Source organism: Microcaecilia unicolor, chromosome 1 (genome assembly GCF_901765095.1).
Source record: "Microcaecilia unicolor chromosome 1, aMicUni1.1, whole genome shotgun sequence".
Taxonomy (NCBI): Eukaryota; Metazoa; Chordata; class Amphibia; order Gymnophiona; family Siphonopidae; genus Microcaecilia; species Microcaecilia unicolor.
This window is the reverse complement of record NC_044031.1, coordinates 76,329,021-76,350,425: the sequence shown is the minus strand read 5'-3', so window position 1 is coordinate 76,350,425 and position 21,405 is coordinate 76,329,021. Positions and strand designations below refer to the sequence as shown.

The following is a 21,405-nucleotide window of genomic DNA, read 5'->3' as shown; positions in this document are numbered from 1 at the left end:
TTATAGTAGATTAATAGTTTGGAACTGGAAAGATTAAGTTCACCAAAGGTAAAACTGAAACACAAAGTGAAGGAAATGAAATGTGGTCATGTGTTTGCAAATCTCGATCGGTAGGAGCTTCCTTCTTCAGACTCGGTGGAGACACGGGAAAGGTGTAAACCTGCATTGGGTCCACTATTTTACTTATCAGGTAAGCATTATGACCCATCATTATAGGATGGGAGCAACTGATATTATACCCCGAGTTCATAATGCATAGTTATCAGTCCCTAAAGAGTTTAAAAGTCTTCTCCATCAAATGATTTATTCAAAATAACTTTTACCCTGAAAGGTACCCATGCAAACCCTACACTGAGCAAAAGAAGTCCTGTAGTGCTTCTGCCAAAAAGCATTACTTTTGGGGTTTGAATAAAAAGTTTTGAGAAAGGTCTTTTTCTTTCATGCTGGAGCAACGGCTGCAAAGAAGGAAAGTATTTGTTAACCCCCCAGTTAATGCTAGAGTGGGACTAGCTAACCTGCTCTATCTGTCCAATCTCTCGGAAATGCTGCCTGTCTATCAACACCTTTGTCTGTTTAGTAGCTTTTAGAAAGGAAGGATAAAGGCACTATTTGCAGCGCTGCACGAGAACAATTAATTTAACATTTAAAGTTATCACCCTCCATTCACTGGGCTCGGCTTAGTCTCTCCTAGCTCTGTTTTTGAGGTTGCCTTTAACACTCTGTTTTCCTGGGAAACTTGGTAACTCCATAAATGAAACTAGAGAGTGGTGCATTTCTATACTTGTTCAGCTAAAGAAACAAAGATCTCTGTGCCTCCTCGCCAGACTCCCTTCCTTAGTAGTCCGATTCCTTATATTATGTCATCCCTAACTTTTAACATTTTTAAGCAATTTATTGTGTTTTGCCAACTTTAACAACTAACCAGGTTAGACAGTCCGCCTAACAGAGCGCATTAAACCATTTGTAAGCCCTTTGCTAATTAAACCACGGTGTCAAAAATGTATTACTCTTAGAAAAAGTTACCTTCTGTTTTTTTTTTTAATACAAGAAGGTATGCAGTGCCTAAAAATAAAGCTACTTAAATGGATTTATTTTCAATTGACAGGCTCTGTTTGCGGCTGAAAGAATCTGTTGCAAATGTGTTTGATGTTTAAGGTCTGGTGTAAAACTGTCCTTAAATCTCGATCTGCAATCAGGCAGCGCGGGATATTATTTTACAGAAGCATCTATTACTCTTGCTGACAAATTTGCTATTCTGCCAAGAAAGTTTTAACAACAGCATGTACTTGATGTTATCCCAAGAAAGCCTGGCCCCGCCCCTTTTTTGCTCTGAGCCTTCAGGTAAAAGGGAGAAAAAAAAATCTTTAAAGATTTTGTTGCCTTTTCGAGGGTTAAAAACATCAGAAGACAAGCTTGTCTTGCCTTGGCCAATCAGATCTCGGCCCTGCCAGCTATAATATAGCTCTAAAGGCAGACTCGTCTCACAATCGTCTCTAGCCTTGCTTCAATTTAAAGGAGATCTTTTCTTTTTATTGTCTCTTCATTGCTATCTCACCAGCAAACTCTGATGTGTTCCGTTATCAGCGACCAAAAAAAGCCCGTCATTTCAGCACCTGTCTTGCTAGGGATCGGTGGATAGTAAACGAATCAGAAATCACAGACAAGGGCATAGGAAAGAGAGAGAGAGAGAGAGCTCCAGGGAGGCTGACAGAGAGCTTTCAAGTAATTGAATCCAATGGACAAAATGCTGCTGTTGACCAGAATTCTGCTGGTGGGTTCCATCTGCGCTCTTTTGGTTCCCTCTGGGCTGACTTGTGGACCGGGCAGGGGCATTGGAAAAAGAAGACATCCCAAAAAATTGACCCCTTTAGGCTATAAGCAGTTTATTCCCAATGTGGCAGAGAAGACCCTAGGGGCCAGTGGAAGATACGAAGGGAAGATCACAAGAAACTCCGAGAGATTTAAAGAACTAACCCCAAATTACAATCCTGACATTATTTTTAAGGACGAAGAGAATACTGGAGCTGACAGACTGATGACACAGGTAGAGGCAAAACAAATACATTTTCTGTGTTTTTAATCTGTATAAGTGACCAGACATTGAGCATCTGTAGAAGACCCAAACTCATTGATGTGATGGTTTGGCAATTTAAAATTATTGGCAGCAAAAGTTTACAGGGGGCTTTGCTGTCTTAATGTGTATGGTGCTTACAGTTCTAAATGTGCCATGGCATTTCATATAACTTGCTCAGCGATTTCTGCTTGCATTTATTCCCAGGGTTGAACTTTGATTAGACAAGATGTATCTAGCTAAGGGAGACCCCCAAAGTGTAGAAGGTCCGCCAGGCCATTTATGCGGTGCAACAAATCCATGGTTGATACAGCCTCTTACTTTTTCCCTTCATTATACTCATTGCAAACGAATTCTAAATTCAGCAGACAGACAAGCTACGCCCACCACAGGCAGCTAAATCTCAATCAACTATTTCTCTTCTGTTTCTGTATTATACAGCTTGCATTGCAATTCCAGTATTTGGTAATTGCATCCATCAGAGTATGGATATATTTCTTTAAGGATGCTCAGCACCAAACCTCTGGTCCCTCCGTCTGGGAGGGACATGCAACTTCTCGGCATTACATCACCACTGTTTAATTCAGATTGCCCAAGATTTACAACTGCTTACACATTTAATACACGCAGGAAAGGAACGCGGAACCATTTTATGCAAAGAAAAAAAATCCACATTTTCACCTTGAAATTTATTTATGCCAATTTTGACTTACAGTTTTACAGTTCGTGCGATTGCACGATATCTAGCTGACGTCTCATCCGTAAAATAAGATGGTAACTCGAATACAGGTCAGTGAAATATTTGGTAGATATTGAATATTTAAACGCTGCCTAGCTCAACAGAGAAAGTTGCCCTCTGGTTCTTTCTCAAAATATACAAACTTATTTCATTTTGGGCTTTCCCCTTTCGCTCCCTTTAAGCTCTACAACAGGTTGCATGTGGTATCTGAGAGCAGCCACCTTAAATCGTATGGTGCTTTCCCCCCCCCCCCCCCCCCCCCCTTTTTCCTCTCTGATTTTCTAGTCCATATAGAAGGGAAGAGCTGCCTGCCCATGCCCGAGAACACTGCCTCCCACACGGTTTGTCGCTCTTTGCTGCATTAACTGGCAGCATTTGAACTTCTGACCCGCCAGCTTCCCTCAGATGAACGAAACAAAACCAGATACTTTCGCTTCAGAGACTATTGTCAATTTTTGGCACTAAAGCACGGGCATAACGAGTGTGACAACCCTGAAAATTCCATCAATACAGGGCACCTTTATAAAAGGGAGGCTGCGGGAGAGGTGATCCTTTATGATGTCACAGTACCTGTGACCTGTCTTTTGGGGTCTGCCCGGTGTTTAATCCGGGCAAAGTGGTCACTGTTTCTCTGTTGATGTAGCAATCTGTTCTTCTGCTAAATTCTTGGCATGTGTCAGGGCCCGCCTCAAAAACTCTGTCAACAATGTAAAGATCTTCACTGAATTGAACTGTTAAACTTTCAAAATATTTGTTGAATGCGTTAGCTTACTAGTTAATATTAACTTAAGAGGGAAAAACAAAGAGGAGGCGGCGGTTAGGGCTAAGCTTTGCAGGTGACATCCGCATTTCTTGTACGCTTCGCCGCAGCTATTGGCTGAAAGTGTGGCCACTGGATAAGCGGTTAAAAGAGTCGGTGTATTAAAGTCACATTTCTATGCAAATATACAGTAATAATCTTGCTGTACCTACCTATAACCGATCCCTGATGTGAGGAATTTAGAGATCAGCTTGGCATTTTTTTTTTTTAAACCCACCAGGCTGTTTACACTGACAGGTACCTGTTAAGTGTTTCCTTCAAGCAGCTCATTTGTGAAGAGATTAGGGAGCTGGCAGTGAAGGCTTGTTCGACAACTTTGCTTCCACACAAAGCGATAGCCGGGGCAGCCCTGCTGGGCTTTCACGGTGGCTGAACAGAATTGGGCTTGATTTGTGGCACACGACCCAATGAATTAAGAAATAGCCAGGCTTCAGGGCTTTTCACTCTGACAATCCAACTGAAGGGAATGTCTCTGTCTCTTCTACATATGGAGAGATTTAAATAAAATTAAAAAGGGAAAAGAAATATCGGCTTCTTTAACAGAATGAGTTAACACCGGTGCTGTGTTTCTTCCCTTGTATTGTTCCTGAGGAAGCACCATGAGTACCTATTGGTCTGGAACATAGGAGGCAACTTTTCAAAGTTTGGGGGGGGGGGGGGTGCTAAGCCCAGTGGAAATAACCCTTCCCTGGATGCATATAAAGAATTTTCTCAATACTGGGGGTGCTCAAGCACCCACAGAGTCGGATCCTATGATCTGGAAGGTGTATGTATTAGCAATATGAAAAAGAAAATTCACCCCACCCTTCCTTTTCCCCTAGACTAAGTGAAGGAAAATATACTTTTTGTGGAAAATTGGTAAAAGTGTAAGACAGAGAGGTATAGTACTGCAAATAAAGACCCGAACCTCTCCCCCATGACATCAATTCACTTATCAATAGCAAACAGAACTCGCAGTTGATTATAGAAGGTGGTTGCCACCACCCACCCACCCTCCAGAAAAACGCTCAGACCTGAACATGGAGTCTTTGGGGTTGAATGTATGTGAACAGCAGATGCCTTGATCTTTCCAGAGCTGTGAAATGCATAGTTCAACTTTCCTGTTAAGAAGTACAGTCTTGTCTCTAAAAGTAATCCAGAAAGAATCATGCCTAGTTTCTCCCACCTAAGGGAAGTGGAAATGTGTTTTGCTATGTGTTTGGTGATATGATGGGAAGAGTTGTCCCACGCATCCTACCTGAAGAATCCCAACAAGAGTTAGCAGAGAAGTCACCTGTTGAATATGTCTTTTAAGGCCTAAATTTAGTTAATTGGTCTTCTGGTTGCCACACCATTCCTCCTTTGAAATATTTTTAATATATTCCTAAAGAAGGTATGTGATCATTTGTTTAGGCCTAAAATTTGCTTTAAGAAATCCATAGTTTTTACATTATTGTCTAAAGGTACCAGATTAATTCTACACAGAATGTGAAATAAATTTTCCTGACTTACCCCAAGTTGTTGTAAAGTTGCATTATCTATATAAGAGCAATAGAAAGATCAGAACAATCAATAAAGATGAAAGGATTGTGGCAGTCAATGTTTGTTACTACTGTTTGTGCCAGTTAAAATAATAACTGACTTGGTTTTAACATGGTCCTCAAGGGGAGGGGAGGGGGGGGGGGTTCTTGCTTCCATTTTTCATACACGTCTTGAGTGACACATAAGCTGCAGTGATATAATGTTTCTTAGCTCTTTAAGAATGTGTAAAAACATTTTGAAACCGGGTGAATGGATCTTGCCGTGCTCAGTGCAAATACCTGCTATCCTGAGAGCTGTAGTGAGTGATTTGCCAAGCAATGGCTTCTTGCAGTAGATAAAAGCAGTTTGGATGTATTGAGAACCTTTTCAACACTGAATTAATGTGAAAAGACCCAGAGATGTCCCGGTATAAACCTTCACCTCAGATTTAGAGATTCTAACAGTGTGTCTGTCTTTCGGAAACTTTATTCTACTCAAAAGTTCTCAATGCACCAACGAGAATAAGATTTAAAGAATCCTTCCTCTCTACCCCTTAACCGACCTCTAGCCTTGAAAACAGTTTTGACTCTTCAGATTTCTCCTGGAGCTCAGACACATTGCAGCTAATTTAGAAAAGGTTAAAAGATAGAGATGGAAACTAGGCAGAGGCCATAGCAGTAGAAACCATGTTCTCTGAAGGCTCCATTAGGAAACTGGAACCCACCTGAGTATTTAAACTGAGATTCTGCTCAACTGGAAGGATAGTGCCTTTCAATAGATACATACTTGGTGCAATATAAGGAACAAATGTTGCCATTAAAGTACCAATAGTCAAAACATTTCTGGGAATTTGGAAATCCATAGATCAATATCCATCCCAGGTGCTATAAAACAGCCTTTATATTGTTTCATTAAATAATGTACAATATGGTAGAAGAGTCCTTCCAAATAAGTTAATATTATATCCACTAAATAGAAATTTTATATAAAAATCTGTATGAATTCAATAAAAAAATATATAAACTCAAGGAAAAACATGGGATTGTGAGCACAAAGAACATGTCAGATATCTAAAGCCAAAGCCTCTCTCCCAGTTTGCGTTCATGGATACTTTTGGAAACTAAAACTCTATATTCAATGTCTGCAGACAGGGCCTTAGCTTCAAACCTTGCGTTTATAACACATGATAAAACACACTTACAAAGTGAGTGGTAGAAGACACTGTGTGATCCCCTGTCTGCATCAGCTCCTGTCTGCTATTATGCAGTGTGTTTCCCTTTCATTCTCAATTCTACTCACGTCTTGATGAGTGTTTCAACTAAGCTCTTGCTGTGATGTAAGTGCAGGGAGACTTGCAGATTTCTGCATGCTTTTAGGGCCATAAGCCTTGTTTTCCTAAAGGTTTCTTCCATTCTCTGTATAAAGAGTAAGGTTGTGTCCCTTTCATTGGTATTCTGTATCTTCTATGAACTACTACCAGGCACAGTCATCTTTCTCCTGTTGGGTAACCTCATCCCCATGTCTTCCACATTTCTGACACTGATTTTGTATGTCTCCTGGGAAAGAATGTGAAAGCAAAGAGGGTTCAGGTTCAGTTTTTGTTTCTGGTTGCAATTTCTAACCAGTTTGCTGTGAAGATCTCAGCATGTCATCACTACTATACTAATAAATGGAAACTTGAATTTGGGATTTAATTACCTGCTTTTTCAAATCCATGCTCAAGATGAGTTGCAAATTCAGGTATAGTGGATATGTTCCTGCCCCACAGAGCTTACAGTCTGCTGGTACGTAAGCCAGTGATGGCCAAGTGACTTGCCCCAGGTCTGAAGAATTATCAGTGGAAAGAGTTCTCATCCCACTGCAGCAACCACTAAGAAACAAGTCTAATAGAGTCGTATTTCTTTCTTTTGTACTTCGGAAAAACTCTTTGCTGTGGAGGTAAATTACACTTACATGATAGCTGTTGTACCTGCCATATTGGAAGTAGAAATTTTTTTTATTTTATTTATTTATTAGGATTTATTTATTGCCTTTTTGAAGGAATTCACTCAAGGCGGTGTACAGTAAGAATAGACCAAACATGAGCAATAGGCAATTACAGCAGTAAAAATATTCAAATAACAATGCAAAGTAAGGCATAGTATACTACTTACAATGTCAACACAATACGTAATAGAACATTTTAATTGATAGTGAAGGGTAAATATAACATATAGATAGGTAAGAGAGTAGGAAGAGTTAGAAAGTAAGGTGACTGATTTGAAGAAAGTTGCACATGTTTTGTACTAATCCTTTGTACACCTTCAGAGTCTTTCTTCATCCTATGTCATTATGTAAATATTTCTACAATCTAAAACGTGTTGAAGACATGTGTTTCATACCCTGTATTAGATGCTGGAAAAAAGAGGGAGAAGCCTAATGAATTGTGTAATGGAAAGTGAAAATCAGGGTGTTTTGTGCTGGTGCAGCTTTTAATACACTTAGCATAACTTATAGGCTTTAATGTGTTCAATTAGGTGCAGTAAACTATTTTGTCTCCCAAGACACTTTGCCAGAACTTGAGTCTGTTTGCACTAAAGGATAGCGTATCCTCACAGAGCATAAGTTTCTAAAGTCCTATGTGTTCACTTCTTAGGCAGTCATTGCTCACGCCTCAAACATTTATAGCTAGATCCTATTTTCACTGGAACACAAAGGTGGAACATAAGGGAGACAGGACCCTGGTAAAATTCCACCCACCTCTTAGGTAAATAGCTTTCTTCTTTATTTACATACATGTTGACCATTAATCAAACTACTTTGGAAACTAAGGGTGGTACAGCTCCATTTTACTCAGGTAGATTTACCTGAGGTTAAAAAAAAAAGAAACCCTTCTGCTTCTCTAACAAATCAGCAGCCAAAATATTTTCATGTAGAGATAAAATGAAGTGACTTGCTTCTTTCTTGGCACTGTTCCATCTTTGGGTCTCTTTCAAAACCTCTTTATCTGAGTCTACTCTCCCTTATACATTTGATTAAACAGGTAATGGTGTGATAATAATATTGAGCCCTCACAGCTATAAATAAAGCAAGATTTAGGGGCTCATTTACAAAATGTTAGTGCTGCGATCATATCACAACGTAGGGATATAGGGCCAAATTATATAAATGACACTTTAAAAATCAGCGCCAAAAAATCATGCGTAGTTTATGGAATGTGCTTAGCGGTCATTCTTGCAATTAAAATTTAGGTACACCCATTTAGGCCACCTAAAGCTAGACCTAAATACCTGTGCCTAATTTAGGCGCAGATCAGGTATATTCCACAATATTGCACATAGTTTTCTGAAATGCTCACAACCCACCCATTACATACCCATGGCCACACCCCCTTTTTGACTGCGTGCATTAGAATTTACACTCCCCACATTATAGATTACACCTAGAAAGTTGTGCATGTAAATTCTAATTAAATCCAATTAGTGCCACTAATTGGTTACTAAGTACCAATTATCAACATTGATTGGCTTGTTAATCAATTAAGTTGTGCACGTAATTTGACCATGCAGCCAAATTAACACACACAACTTAAGGTGTCCCTTATAAAATTTGGGGGATAGTCTTTAGCACTGAAAATAGCACAGCAAGTTAAGACAAGTTACTGTCTGAATCTTATGTGCCTTCATTTCATGTGAAAATCAAATTGCTTAAAATTCAAATGGTAGGAATTCAGATAGTAGGGTTCCCCAGATGTGGTCCTCAAGGACTGCATTTCTTTCAGGATTTCCACAATGAATATGCATGAGCTCTATTTGCATCCAGTGGAGTCAGTGAAGACATATAGACCTTGTAGATATTCATTGTAGAAATGCTAAAAAACCTGACTGGGCTGCAGTCACCATGGACTGGGCTTGGGGACCTCTGGAAACAGTGAGGGAAGGGCTGTCCTTCTGCAAAGTGTAATGGGATTTATAAAATATTTAAACATATTAAAATAGAGGTCCTGCACAGGCTCCTTTGTGCTTCAAATTCCCACTACTGAAAAGCAAAGATATATTTGGTTGCACTGTTTTTAAAATGTCTCAACTTTGCAAGAGATTCTTCTACGTTTGAGTGTTTTTCTGTGTGCTACTGTGTGCCTATATTTTTCAGTGTGTTGCTATACAAAACTGTGCATTATCTGGGTCATTTGTGTGCTTTATATTATATTAGAAATTGATAAGAAATGGTTATTTTCACAAGATCTCTAACCCTCAGGGCTGAAGTCAGTGCCAGCACTATTTATAGTATAAGAGCATTAGACCAAGCTTTTTTTTAAATGATGCAAAAATTATGTTGCATTTAATTAATTTGTGCCTGCCTGGTAATTACACTGAGTACTACATTTTTGCACCTGGTTACACTGCAGAACTGTGCAATGCTGATATTTATATGCCATGAGTTTGTCAAAGTGGTGATGCTGAAATCTTCATAAATGATTATGAAGTTTTAAAAAAAGATACATTTATACAATCTGGAAAATTCCCATTTTTATGTTCTGTGTGACATCTACTCATGCTACTTTGCAGAAATAACATTTTAGCCAAAGAAGAAGTAGAAATCTGTTCTTCACACTTGGTGGTAAAGTAAAAGCACTAACTCATGGGCGTCTGAACAATATAGAGAAAAAGCTGAGGCAGAACAGAAAAAAGTAAGATGTCTAGGGCTTAGGGGAACCCTGGAAAATGAACTCAGCCTTAAAATCTTAAAATCTCATCATTTAAAAAAAGTAAGGTTTTGCCTGGTTTTAGTTTCCTGGGTCCCTTCTAGACTTGTTTTAAAAGAATAATATGCTATCTATTTCTGTCCTCAAAACCTCTTCTTTTGATGGACCTCTCTCTGCTTTCTTCTTTCAAAAACTGTTAACCCTTTCCATACTGTCATCTTCTGGATGCAGCAGAATGTTGATTCCATTACTCCTATGGAGCAATGGGGTTTTTTTTATTAAATATGCCCATCAGTTTTGCATCATTGTTTCCCCCTATTAGAAATAAGGGAATATTTTCATTGATCTGAACCTGGTTTTTCATCACCTCATATCTGGTGCAGATCTCTAATATATTGCTAATAAATTAAAGAAGATTTTATATATTTTCTTCTTCTTTTGCCTTTTCTTTATACTCAGTTGTGGGGAAAAAATAGAAAATGGGTTATGTCTCATGATAGAATAGTAGAAATTATCAGATTCCGCACTGTTTTACAGGTTTTTCTGTGTACAGTTTCAAACTGAATTTTGAGGTTTACTGCCATAGCTACTTGCTTCCTAGCTAGCTATTCAACCTAACACATACTTGCAACATTCAGATAGATAGATAAAATATGAAAACTGTAATGAGTGTAAAGAGAAAATACAGTGGCATACTGAGGATGAGTTAATGAGCCTTCCTCTAAAACAGATTTCCTTCTTACCTAAGTGGATTGACCATTGACCAAAATCCTTGTAAATTAATCTTAACAGGGCTGGAATAAGTAATAGGGAAACTAGACTGGTGCGTAGGGCCCTGTAAGATGAACTCAGACTTTAGGAAGCTAGGGTTGCCAACTGTCTGGATTTTTTCAGGATTCTACAGATTTGTGAATTAATTGTCTTAAAGCCACGAGGATGTCTAAAGAATCTAGATATTTTTCAGAGTTTAGCTCTCTATAGATTTTCCAGTGTCATCCTCCCACCCTTCCAGGGAGAGACTGTGATAGGATCCAGCTAGTGGGGTGAATGTCTACTCACAGAAAGGAGGGGATGAAGTGCAAGGCTATGGGGAAAACTGAGTTCTGTATGAGACCTTGAAAAGACTGAGTGGACCGAGAAAGTATCTTGGGGATTGGGGGGGGGGGGGGGGAGTTGTTGAGGTGGGCTAGAAAAATAAGCAGAATGGGAGAAGGGGTGAAGGATTTGCTGCAGGGTGAGAACAATTGGTGGCAGCAAATGCAAGAACTTTATTTGATGGTGGTCAGAGCTGATTGAGGGGGGAGGAGACACAATGAGCAGGTGAACAGCAGCATAATAACAGAAGAGTAAGCATGTTTGTGTTTATCTGAAAAGTGACAGAGTATGTGCATGTCTGTGTCTGAAGAGTGAGAGTACATGCATGTGCATATGAGTAAAGAGTGTGAGAACGCATACGTGTGTGTATGTTGGTGTGTTTTGGTGTGACTGTATCATATAAATACAGCTTCCCTTTAAAAATTTGGGCTGGAGTGAGAAAGTCCTCCGATACAAATGTACCTGTGTGCATATTGAGTGAAAAGAAATATTCAGCTTGGGGAATTTCCCCAGCTAATTATGAAGGGGTCGATATACGGTCACGGCATTTATCTGGGTAGGAGCACCGGGGCTCACTGGGGGCCAACCATAGATTTTCAGCAGCATTATCAAGATAATACTACTGAACATTGCCACTTACCACTCTGGTGCTACCCAGATAGTAACAAAATTCAGTCCACTAACTCCCTAATTCTGTAATGGCTCACACAGTTACATGCAAACATGTGCATATATTTCATGGAATACCTCATTCACTTGCGCATCTTAATTGTTTGATTGGACCCAAGTTGGCACTTAAGTGCCACTAATTGTCAATATCTTGCACTAATAGAACTGTTTTGAATAAAACAAAAGGAGTAGCAAAACTGAACAAAAGTGGTGAGAAACATAAGGCTATATAAGTAAAAAAAAAAGTCCAACAAAACTTAATAAGGAAAAACCAGATAGGAGGCATCATAGAGCAAATCAAATTGGCTAGGTGATCTCCTATAGCACAAAGCTATTTCAGATCGGCAGCCCTTCATACATGTTAATCACTTGCCTCCTATGCTGGATAAAACCTTTTAATTCTACTTTTATTTAATTTCTAATTTTTAAGTATTTGTCTTTTCCTCAGCGCTGTTCCATTGTGTTGTCAGTTAAGTACTGGGGTTGCTGTTTTTTTTTATTTTACTGAAAATTCTCATAAAAATACTTTTTAAAAAGTCTATATGCAGTTTGATTCTGTATGATCTGCTTTCCAGGATGCCTCTGAACCACTTTAATACAATTCCAGTGATTCCCATATCCTCAAGGTTGCATAGCAAAAGAGCGTGGTCTACGAGGTCGAACACTGAGGACAAATCAAATTGGAGTAGCAGTGCGCTTTTTCCATTGCTTATCAGTAGTTGGATGCGGTCCAACATGGAACTCAGTACTGTTTCTGTGCTGAAAAACACTCATAATCCAGATTGGAATGTTGGAAGGATATTGTGTAGGTCCAGGTAATGGTCAAGCTGTAGAGTCACCATTCCCTCCATTAATTTAGTGAAGAATGGAATGGAAGCCATAGTTGGAAATCATTTGTCTGGGTTGACTGGGATCTTTAGGTATTAGTGTGATGATGATTTCAACTAGGCTTTGAGAAAAGATACCTTGTGACAGTTTCTGTTTGATCCATGAGTGGACTTTAGCATGGAATGATGGTGGGGCTGCATTCATTTAGTAGGGAGGTCAGATATCTAGTATGCAATAAGAATGAGCTTACTTTGAGAATAGTTTGATGAAGGTAGACCACTGTGTAGTGTCAAATTCTTTCCAGGATCTGTTTGTAGGGATATCTTATTTATGGGATAGGTTCATTGGTGAATCAAAATTTTTGTCAGTGGCAGAGGGGAGACCAATTTTGAGCTTATTGACCTTGTCTGGGAAGTGTGTGGCTAGTTGGCTTGCTGTGGGAAGTTTTTCAATCACCAGGTTTCCAGGTATTGTACGTGTAGTAAGTGAGTTGACAATGGAGAATAGTTGTTTCATATTGCATCCCTCTTTTTGAATCAGCTCTGTGTAGTATTTTTTCCTGACTAAGGTTGTGGCTTTTTTGTAGTTGTGGACTGCCACTCACTAATTGGCTCTATATAAAGGTCGGATTTGTCTTTATTCCATTTGCATTCTAGTTTTCTGCATTCTCTTTTTAGTTTCAATAGATCTGCTCTTCCATACCAGCTTAGTTTTGGAGCAGAGAGGTGTGATTTCATTCAAAGTCTCGAGGCTAGCTTTAGCCAGTTGGTTTCCAAGTCAACTATTCCTTCTCCAGATAATCGTAGTAGTACAGCGTTCCAGAAAGTGCTGGGTTCTTTTCTCCCTCTGGATGTAATGAGGTGTTGTTGTGAGTTGGGAATTTTCTTAAAGTAGTTCCAATTAATTGTGAAATAACATCTATAGTGATTGGACCATAATAAATCTTCCCAGCATATGTCTGACAATCTGATATTAGGGTTCATGTGTCCATTGTCGCTGAAAGTGACTAGCAGGCTTATTTTCGAAAGAGAAGGGCGCCCATATTTCGACACAAATCGGGAGATGGGCGTCCTTCTCCCAGGGTCACCCAAATCGGCTTAATCGAAAGCCAATTTTGGGCGTCCTCAACTGCTTTCCGTCGTGGGGACGACCAAAGTTCACGGGGGCGTTTCAGAAGCATAGCAAAGGCGGGACTGGGGCGTGCCTAACACTAGGATGTCCTCGACCAGTAATGGAAAAAAAGAAGGGTGTCCCTGACAAGCACTTGGGGCGACTTTACTTGGTTCATTTTTTGTTATGACCAAGCCTCAAAAAGGTGCTCGAACTGACCACACCAGAGGGAATCGGGGATGTCCTCCCCTTATTCCCCCAGTGGTCACTAACCCCCTCCCACCCTAAAAAAAACTTTAAAATATTTTTTGCCAGCCTCAAATGTCATACGCAGCTCCATAACAGCAGTATGCAGGTCCCAGGAGCAGTTTTAGCGGGTGCAGTGCACTTCAGGCGGGCGGACCCAGGCCCATCCCCCCTACCTGTTACACTTATGGTGGTAAATATGAGCCCTCCAAAACCCACTAGAAACCCACTGTACCCACATGTAGGTGTCCCCTTCACCCCTTAGGGCTATGGTAGTGGTGTACAGTTGTGAGGAGTGGGTTTTGGGGGGGTTGGGGGGCTCAGCACACAAGATAAGGGAGCTATGCACCTGGGAACAATTTGTGAAGTCCACTGAAGTGCCCCCTAGGGTGCCCGGTTGGTGTCCTGGCATGTGAGGGGGACCAGTGCACTGTGAATGCTGGCTCCTCCCATGACCAAATGGCTTGGATTTGGTCGTTTCTGAGATGGGCATCCTTAGTTTCCATTATCACCGAAAATCAGGGACGACCATCTCTAAGGTCGACCTTTCGTGATTTGGGCATTCCCGACCGTATTATCGAAACAAAAGATGGACGCCCATCTTGTTTCGATAATACGGGTTTCCCCGCCCCTTCACCAGGACATCCTGCGAGGACGTCCTCAGGAAAACATGAGCGTCCCTTTCGATTATGCCCCTCTAGGTCTAACTGTTGGTCCTTAGTGTGGGTTGGTGAGGGGGAAGGTATTATGTAGTTCAGAAAAGACAGAAATGTGCAGAGATTGTTCCTGCTAGTGTCTGCCAAATTTTCTAAGTGAACATTAATGTCTTCTAGTAATAGACTGTAAGAGCTATCTATGGAGTTTTTTGAAACGAATTTGCAGAATTGAGGATACACTTTAGACCACTTGTTGGTGTGGGGGGGCTGTACCACAGTATGCATGTTAAATAGTATTGTGACGAAGAGTCTTCAAAGTGGCAAGCGAGGATTTCTAAGTCTGGAGTTAGAAACGAGTCAGTAAGAGAAATGTTGAATATTTCCTTGTATACTACAGTAATGCCTCCTCCCCTTTTTCTGTTCCTGGTCAGTGTAATAGTTTCATATCCCACAGGGGTTAGTTCTTTGACTTGAGGATCTTCTTTAGAGAGTAGCCAGGTTTCCATCAAAAAGAGACATCCCAGTTGATGTTCTTCTACCCAGTCTTTAACGAGTGGTATTTTGTTGCCCACTGATCAAGGTAGTAACAAGGAATGAGGATAATGGAAGAATTGTAAGTTTTTTGTAGTTGTAGTTGTTTGAGGGAACGGCTCTGATTCTTTGATCTCGGACAGGTTTTGTTGAAGCATTTATATTTGGGAGGACATTGTAGGATTTCAACAGGGTGAGGTAGAGTTTGTGTACAGTCGATCAAGTTGGTGGTAGGTAGATCCCAATTAAGAGAGTAAGGATGGGCTGGAAGTGGGTTGTAGTTCTTTGGTAAGTTGAGAGAATGGGCGAGGTGCCATTGACCACAATTAGTAAGGATTATAATTAGGTAAAGCCAAAGATTTGACGCCATGATTGTAGTTGGTCATGTTGGAGATTTGTCGTTGTTGCAAACCTTTGTGTTGTTATGCCATGTAGAGAGAGGTGTGTTACACTAACCATTAGCATAAAAGGTGTAGACAGGCTTTACTGAGCTCTGTTCTCTTTTCTCCTCTAATATATAGTTGGCAAGCAAAGAATAGGTGAATATCCTTCAGTGGCGTTCCTAGGGGGGCTGACACCCGGGGCGGATCGCCGTTACGCCCTGTCCCCCGGGTGCAGCGCCCCCCCCCCCAGTGAAAGGACACCCCCCCCCCCCCGCGAAAGCACACCCCGCCGGGGTGCATGCCGCTGGGGGCGTGCTGCGCGCACCTGTCCGTCGTTCGTTCCATGCAACTTCTGCCCCGGAACAGGAAGTAACCTTTGTTTGGGTGGGGGAAGGGGTAGGGATTTCAGATTAGTGGGAGGGGGACTTTCTCCTCCTCCCTTCAGATTGATTTCGATTACCTTTTCCTTGACTACAACACACATATTCTTTTCCACACACATGCACACTCTCTCTTTTGGGCCCTCAGCCCCTGCTCCAAGGCTTGCCACTACCAGTCTCAAACTTCTCACCTGTTCTGGTTTAGCTGCAGCAGAGTGAAACATGCCTTCCTTATTTATTTTCCCTCATTTCCTCTCCCCTCTGATTTCTTCTTCTGTTGCCCATTTTATTCTCTCAGGATGGTTCTCAATAATTCCCTCATCCTTCACTTCTTCCTCCTTTATTCTCTCTACTTCTGCCCCTTCACACTTTTCTCAGGAATTCTTCCTTCTTCCCAATTCCCCTCTCCTACACACATAAACACACCTTTCCTCCTTCCTCCTGATACACGCATTCTTTCTCACCCTCCAACCAATCCTGGTACACCTTTTCTCTTTTCCTTCTCATCCTTGCATACTCTCTCCCATTGGCGTAGTTTGACAGTTTCATTTGGCACATTAGCATATTCATTTGCATATATACATCTCATACATATCCATTATGGTTATTTTAAAAAAAGACAAAAACAAACTGAATAGGAAGCCGCTAAATCAAAACAGTGAATATATATAATACATACATAATGTTTTGTAACCGAAAATTAGACAATAGGAAATTTCTCTCATGAATTAGCAAGGGGAAATCACACTTTTTCTGTTCCTCTTCCCTAGGCCTGACACCACTATCTTGACCTTTTCTCCTTTTCCAAAAGCCCAGCTCTTTATCCCTTCCTTCTTCCTTACCCCAATGTAGACCTTAGAGATACATAGGCTCTAGATGTAGAAATGCAGTATTGAGGAGGTACAATAGCTGACAGTAATAGAAAGTAGTTTCATACCTTCCAGAATAATGTCTTCAGATGGGTTAGTTCTGTGTTTTCCAGACCCTCACCTCATACAAAATAAGGGACCACAAAAAAACAAGCAGACAGAAACTGAAATGGAGACCCTCTTCCCCTCTGCCAAAGAAACCCAGACTCTATATGCAATGCAATTCTGGTAAAAGAAACAGAAATGCAGTTTCTCCTGTACTCTGCTAAAACAAAAAAAATTGATAAGATGTACATTTTTCAAAACAACCACATTCCAACCTTTAAAAAGAATTAAATAAAAAATAATTCTACCTTTGTTGTCTGGGCACATTTCTAATTGGGTTGGTCCCAATCTGTTCCACTTTTTGTGTCAGTCTTCGCCTAAATTCTTGTCCAGGTTTGCCTTTCCATTTCTTCTCTCTCCTCTTGTCCTTCTTCACTTCCTTCTCTTTATCCGTCTGGCACTAATCTGTCTTTTTTTATGTTTCTTTTCTCTTCTGTGCCTCTATATCCACCTATATATGATGTTTACCCCTCATTCTCCCTATCACCCTCTAGTCTATTACCCTCCATTTCACCTCTCATCTACCTACCAGCTTTCTCCATCTCCCTCTCATCCCCCCTCCAGCAATCTCATTGCCCCTTCTGTCTTTCTTTTTCCCAAGTTTCCTATTCCCCTCCTCAGTCCCCCATTTCCATCTTTTGTACTCATCTGCTCTCTACTACCTCTCATCCCCTCACCAGCCCCAGCTCCATCCCTGTCTCTCTGTCCTTCCCTTGCCTCCAGGCCATTCTTCTATACCCCATATCCTATTGCCTCTCTTTCCCCATCTTTTTAACCCTATTTCCACCCTCACTCAATCGCTTGAGAGATGCATCCGCTTTCTCTCATATCCTTCTCCAGAACACCCAACCTTTTTTAATGCCTCTCATCCTGTCTCTATTCTTCCAGGTCATTCACGCTACATCTCAACCTTCCCCTACAATTTATCCCCATTCTCTTACCCCTTCATTTCACATTCTCACTCATTCTCCCAATCCATTAACATTCCCTCACGCATACCCCACCAACTGTCAAGCACTCACTATCTGCTTGAAATTCCCACTTCATCTTTTCCATGCATAATTCCCTACTCTGCTCCACACAACTCTCCCATTCAATCACCAAGTCCCAGTCATCTTCTGCTCTGTTCCCCTTCTCCCATCCCTAGCCCCACCCATGTTCTGCTCTGTTCCTCTTTTTTCCCCCTAGTCCCATTCATCTTCTGCTCTGTTCCTCTTCTTCCCCTATCCCATCCATCTTCTGCTTTGTTTCTCTTCTCTCCCTAGTACCATCCACCATCAGCTATGTTCCTCTCCTTCCCTTTCCCAGTCCCATTCATCTTCTGCTTTTTCTAGGGTCTCCTGCCTATTTGATATTTCTTCTTTCTCCATGTCCACCATCATTTCGCATTCCTATATGTCATGTCCTGCATCTCACCTCTGTGTCCCTTACTCCCTTTTCTTTCGCACCCCCACCCTGGGGCCCAGCATTTCTCAATCTCTCTCCCCTGCCTGCCTCCCCATGGTATGTAGTTTGACTGTTTCATTTGGAGAGGCAAAGGATGGGGCAGGGCATATTAGTATATTCATTTGCATATCTAATATATAAATGGCAAGTGACTGACTTACCCACAAATGCGCAGTAGAGACTTCCCTCTCTGTCCCGCCCCTACGTCAAGACGTGATGATGTCAGAGGACGGAACAGAGAGGGAAAGAAACGCTGCGCTGAGGAGTGGACCTGGAACACGGAAGGGGAAGGAGGGAATCGCCGAGGTTGCTACCGCTCCCCCCCCCCCCCCCCCGAGGTCGCCGGCGACACCCCTCCACCCGGGCCAGGCCCTCGCCATTGTACTTACAGTGCCGAAACTGCAGCAGGCAGATCGCCTCCTGTTGGCCTTCCTTCCCTGCCTGTGTCCGGCCAACGGGAGGCGATCTGCCTGCTGCGGTTTCGGAGGTGAGGCACTGCAAGCTCAATGGAGAGGAGAGGAGATCCCCCGGCCCGGGTGGAGGGGGGCCGGCGGCCACCCTGGGGCAGAGGGGCGGTAGCGGCGACCTCGGGGGGAGGGTCAGCGGCAGCGACCTCGGGGGGAGGGCAGGAGAAGTGCTGGATATGGATGCAGGGGAGGGAAGGAGAAATGCTGGGCATGGATGCAGGTGAGGGAAGACAGGAAGATGCACATGGATGGATGGATGGAGGGGAGGGGACAGAGGAGAGAGAAGGGGATAGAGGAAAATAACTGGATGTGAATGACAGGGGAGGACAGGGGGTAAGAAAGAGGGGGGGAGGACATGGGGTAAAAGAAAATCGCTGGCCATGGGTGGGGAGGGCAGGGGAGAGAGGAGAGCTAATGGACATAGATGGATGGAGGGGAGGGCAGGAGAAATGCTGGACATGGAAGAAGGAGAGGGAAGACAGGAAGGAGATGTACGTGGATGGAGGGGAGGGGAGAGGGCAGGGGACAGAGTAATTTTGCAAAACAAAAATCTCGCCCGTTTTAACGGGCTAAACGGCTAGTGTATATGTGTATATATATATATATATATATATATATATATATATATATATATATATATATATATATATATATATGTGTGTGTGTATATATGAATATGCTAATATGGAGGAATGAAGGAAGGAAGGGAGAAAGAACTGGCTTTTTTGGGAATAACCATAATGAATATGTATGAGATATCTCATACATATATATTATGGTTATTCCCAAAAATTCCAGCTCTTTCTCCCTTCCTTCCTTCCTTCCTTTCTTCTTTCCTCCTTATCCAGCACTCCCTCTTCCTTTCTAGTAGTATTTCCCCACCCCTTTCCCATACCATGCCAGTCTAGACCTTAGAAATGCATAAGCTCTATATGTAGATCCTTCAAGAGGTAGTGTGTAATGATTTAGGCTCTATACCCTTTCTGATGTTTTGGTGCCATCTCAGTAAGGCCAACGCACAATCTCTCCACTGCAAAACACTATACACAAACTTGTGCAAAAACCCACTCATAACCTTAACCAAACTATAACAGAACTAATTCCAAGGACACGACGAGCTACAACCTTATGTGTGGAAAGGCAGCACTGTAATTACACAGGGCTCTAAAACACCAGTTCACTACCTAATGAAAAAAAAACCAAACAAACAAAAAGGGCTGCAAATACTACACACTAGCAGAATACTGCACCTTGATCACACATGAAAAACACATGACAACAGATGTGACACAAGGAACTAGAAATAAAAAAATATGAAGGCAAAATACTGAACTGGAAAGTTACCTCAAGAAGTTAGACTCAGCATGCAGCAATACTAGAAAAATTGAAACTTACATGCAAAATATCACAGATGCAAATTTCCAAAAGCTGACATATTCCAATTAATACATTCTGAATAAAATACTTTTTTTCTACCTTTGTTGTCTGACCATTTGGTTTTTCTATTTGCTTTGGTCCAAGTGTCTTCTGTTTTATGCAGTGTCTTCTTTCCAGTTGATATTTTTTCACTCATCATGTCCACCATCCTCCTGTGTCCTTATGTGTCCTACCATCTGTAGCCCTGTCCCTATCCTTCCTCGAGTTTCAGTATCTGCCCTCAAAGTGTTCCGATCCAGCCCTTAAATTCAGCAGTTTCCCCTCCATCCATATCTAGCATTTCTTCTCACTCCCCTCCCCTTCATCAATGTGCATCTACTTCATCTGTCTTCCCTCCCCTCCAGCCATCTCCAGCATTTCTCCTCTCTCCCTTCCCCTCCATCCATGTGCATCTCCTTCCTTTGTCTTTCCTTCCCTCCATCCATGTCCAGCATTTCTCCCCTCTTCCCTCCCCTCCATCCATGTGCATCTCCTTCCTGACTTCCCTCCCCTCCATCCATCCATGTTCAGCAACTCTCCATTCGACCCTGCCCTCTCCTCCATCCACCCATATCCAGCAAAATTCCTCTCTCCCCTGCCCCTATTCATCCATCCATGTCCAGCAATTCTCCTCTCTCCCCTGCCCTCCCCTCCTCTCCATGTCCAGCAATCTCTTCTCTCCCCCTGCCCTCCCCTCCCCTCCTTTCCATGTCCAGCAATCTCTTCTCTCCCCCTGCCCTCCCCTCCTCTCCATGTCCAGCGATCTCTTCTCTCCCCCTGACCTCCCCTCCTCTCTCCATGTCCAGTGATCTCTTCTCTCCCCCTGAGCTCCCCTCCTCTCCATGTCCAGCGATCTCTTCTCTCCCCCTGCCCTCCACTTCTCTCCTCTCCATGTCCAGCAATCTCTTCGCTCCCCTGACCTCCCTTCCTCTCCTCTCCATGTCCAGTGTTCTCTTCTCTCCCCTGCCCTCCCCTCCTCTCAATGTCCAGCAATCTCTTCTCTCCCCCTGACCTCCCCTCCTCTCTCCATGTCCAGTGATCTCTTCTCTCCCCCTGACCTCCCCTCCTCTCCATGTCCAGCGATCTCTTCTCTCCCCCTGCCCTCCACTTCTCTCCTCTCCATGTCCAGCGATCTCTTCTCTCCCTTGACCTCCCTTCCTCTCCATGTCCAGCGATCTTTTCTCTCCCCCTGCGCTCCACTTCTCTCCATGTCCAGCGATCTCTTTTCTCCTCCTGCCCTCCCCTCACATCCATGTTCAGCGATTTTCCCTGCCCTCCCTCAGCTCCCCGACAGCCCTCCTCTCTGTTCCTTCCCCCCCCCCCCCCCCCCCCGGCGCGTTTTACTTTTTTATTTTCAGTGGCAGTGAAGAAGAAAGCACTGTGGGCTCTC

General features: G+C 42.4%; 1 protein-coding gene across 2 annotated transcripts in view; it reads left to right on the top strand.

Annotated features, from left to right (window-relative positions):
* Positions 1-1,398: 1,398 nt before the first annotated feature.
* Positions 1,399-21,405, top strand: part of LOC115466969 (sonic hedgehog protein-like) — a 30,955-nt gene continuing 10,948 nt past the window's right edge. Inside the window, exon 1 of one of the 2 annotated variants that reach the window (XM_030198575.1) lies at positions 1,399-2,044. In XM_030198575.1, coding sequence (XP_030054435.1) covers positions 1,736-2,044 — 309 coding nt within the window. In that variant the 5' untranslated portion in view covers positions 1,399-1,735. Of the gene's footprint in view, positions 2,045-2,778; positions 2,861-21,405 lie in introns of those variants that run through there. The other variant, XM_030198584.1, reaches the window with a different exon arrangement.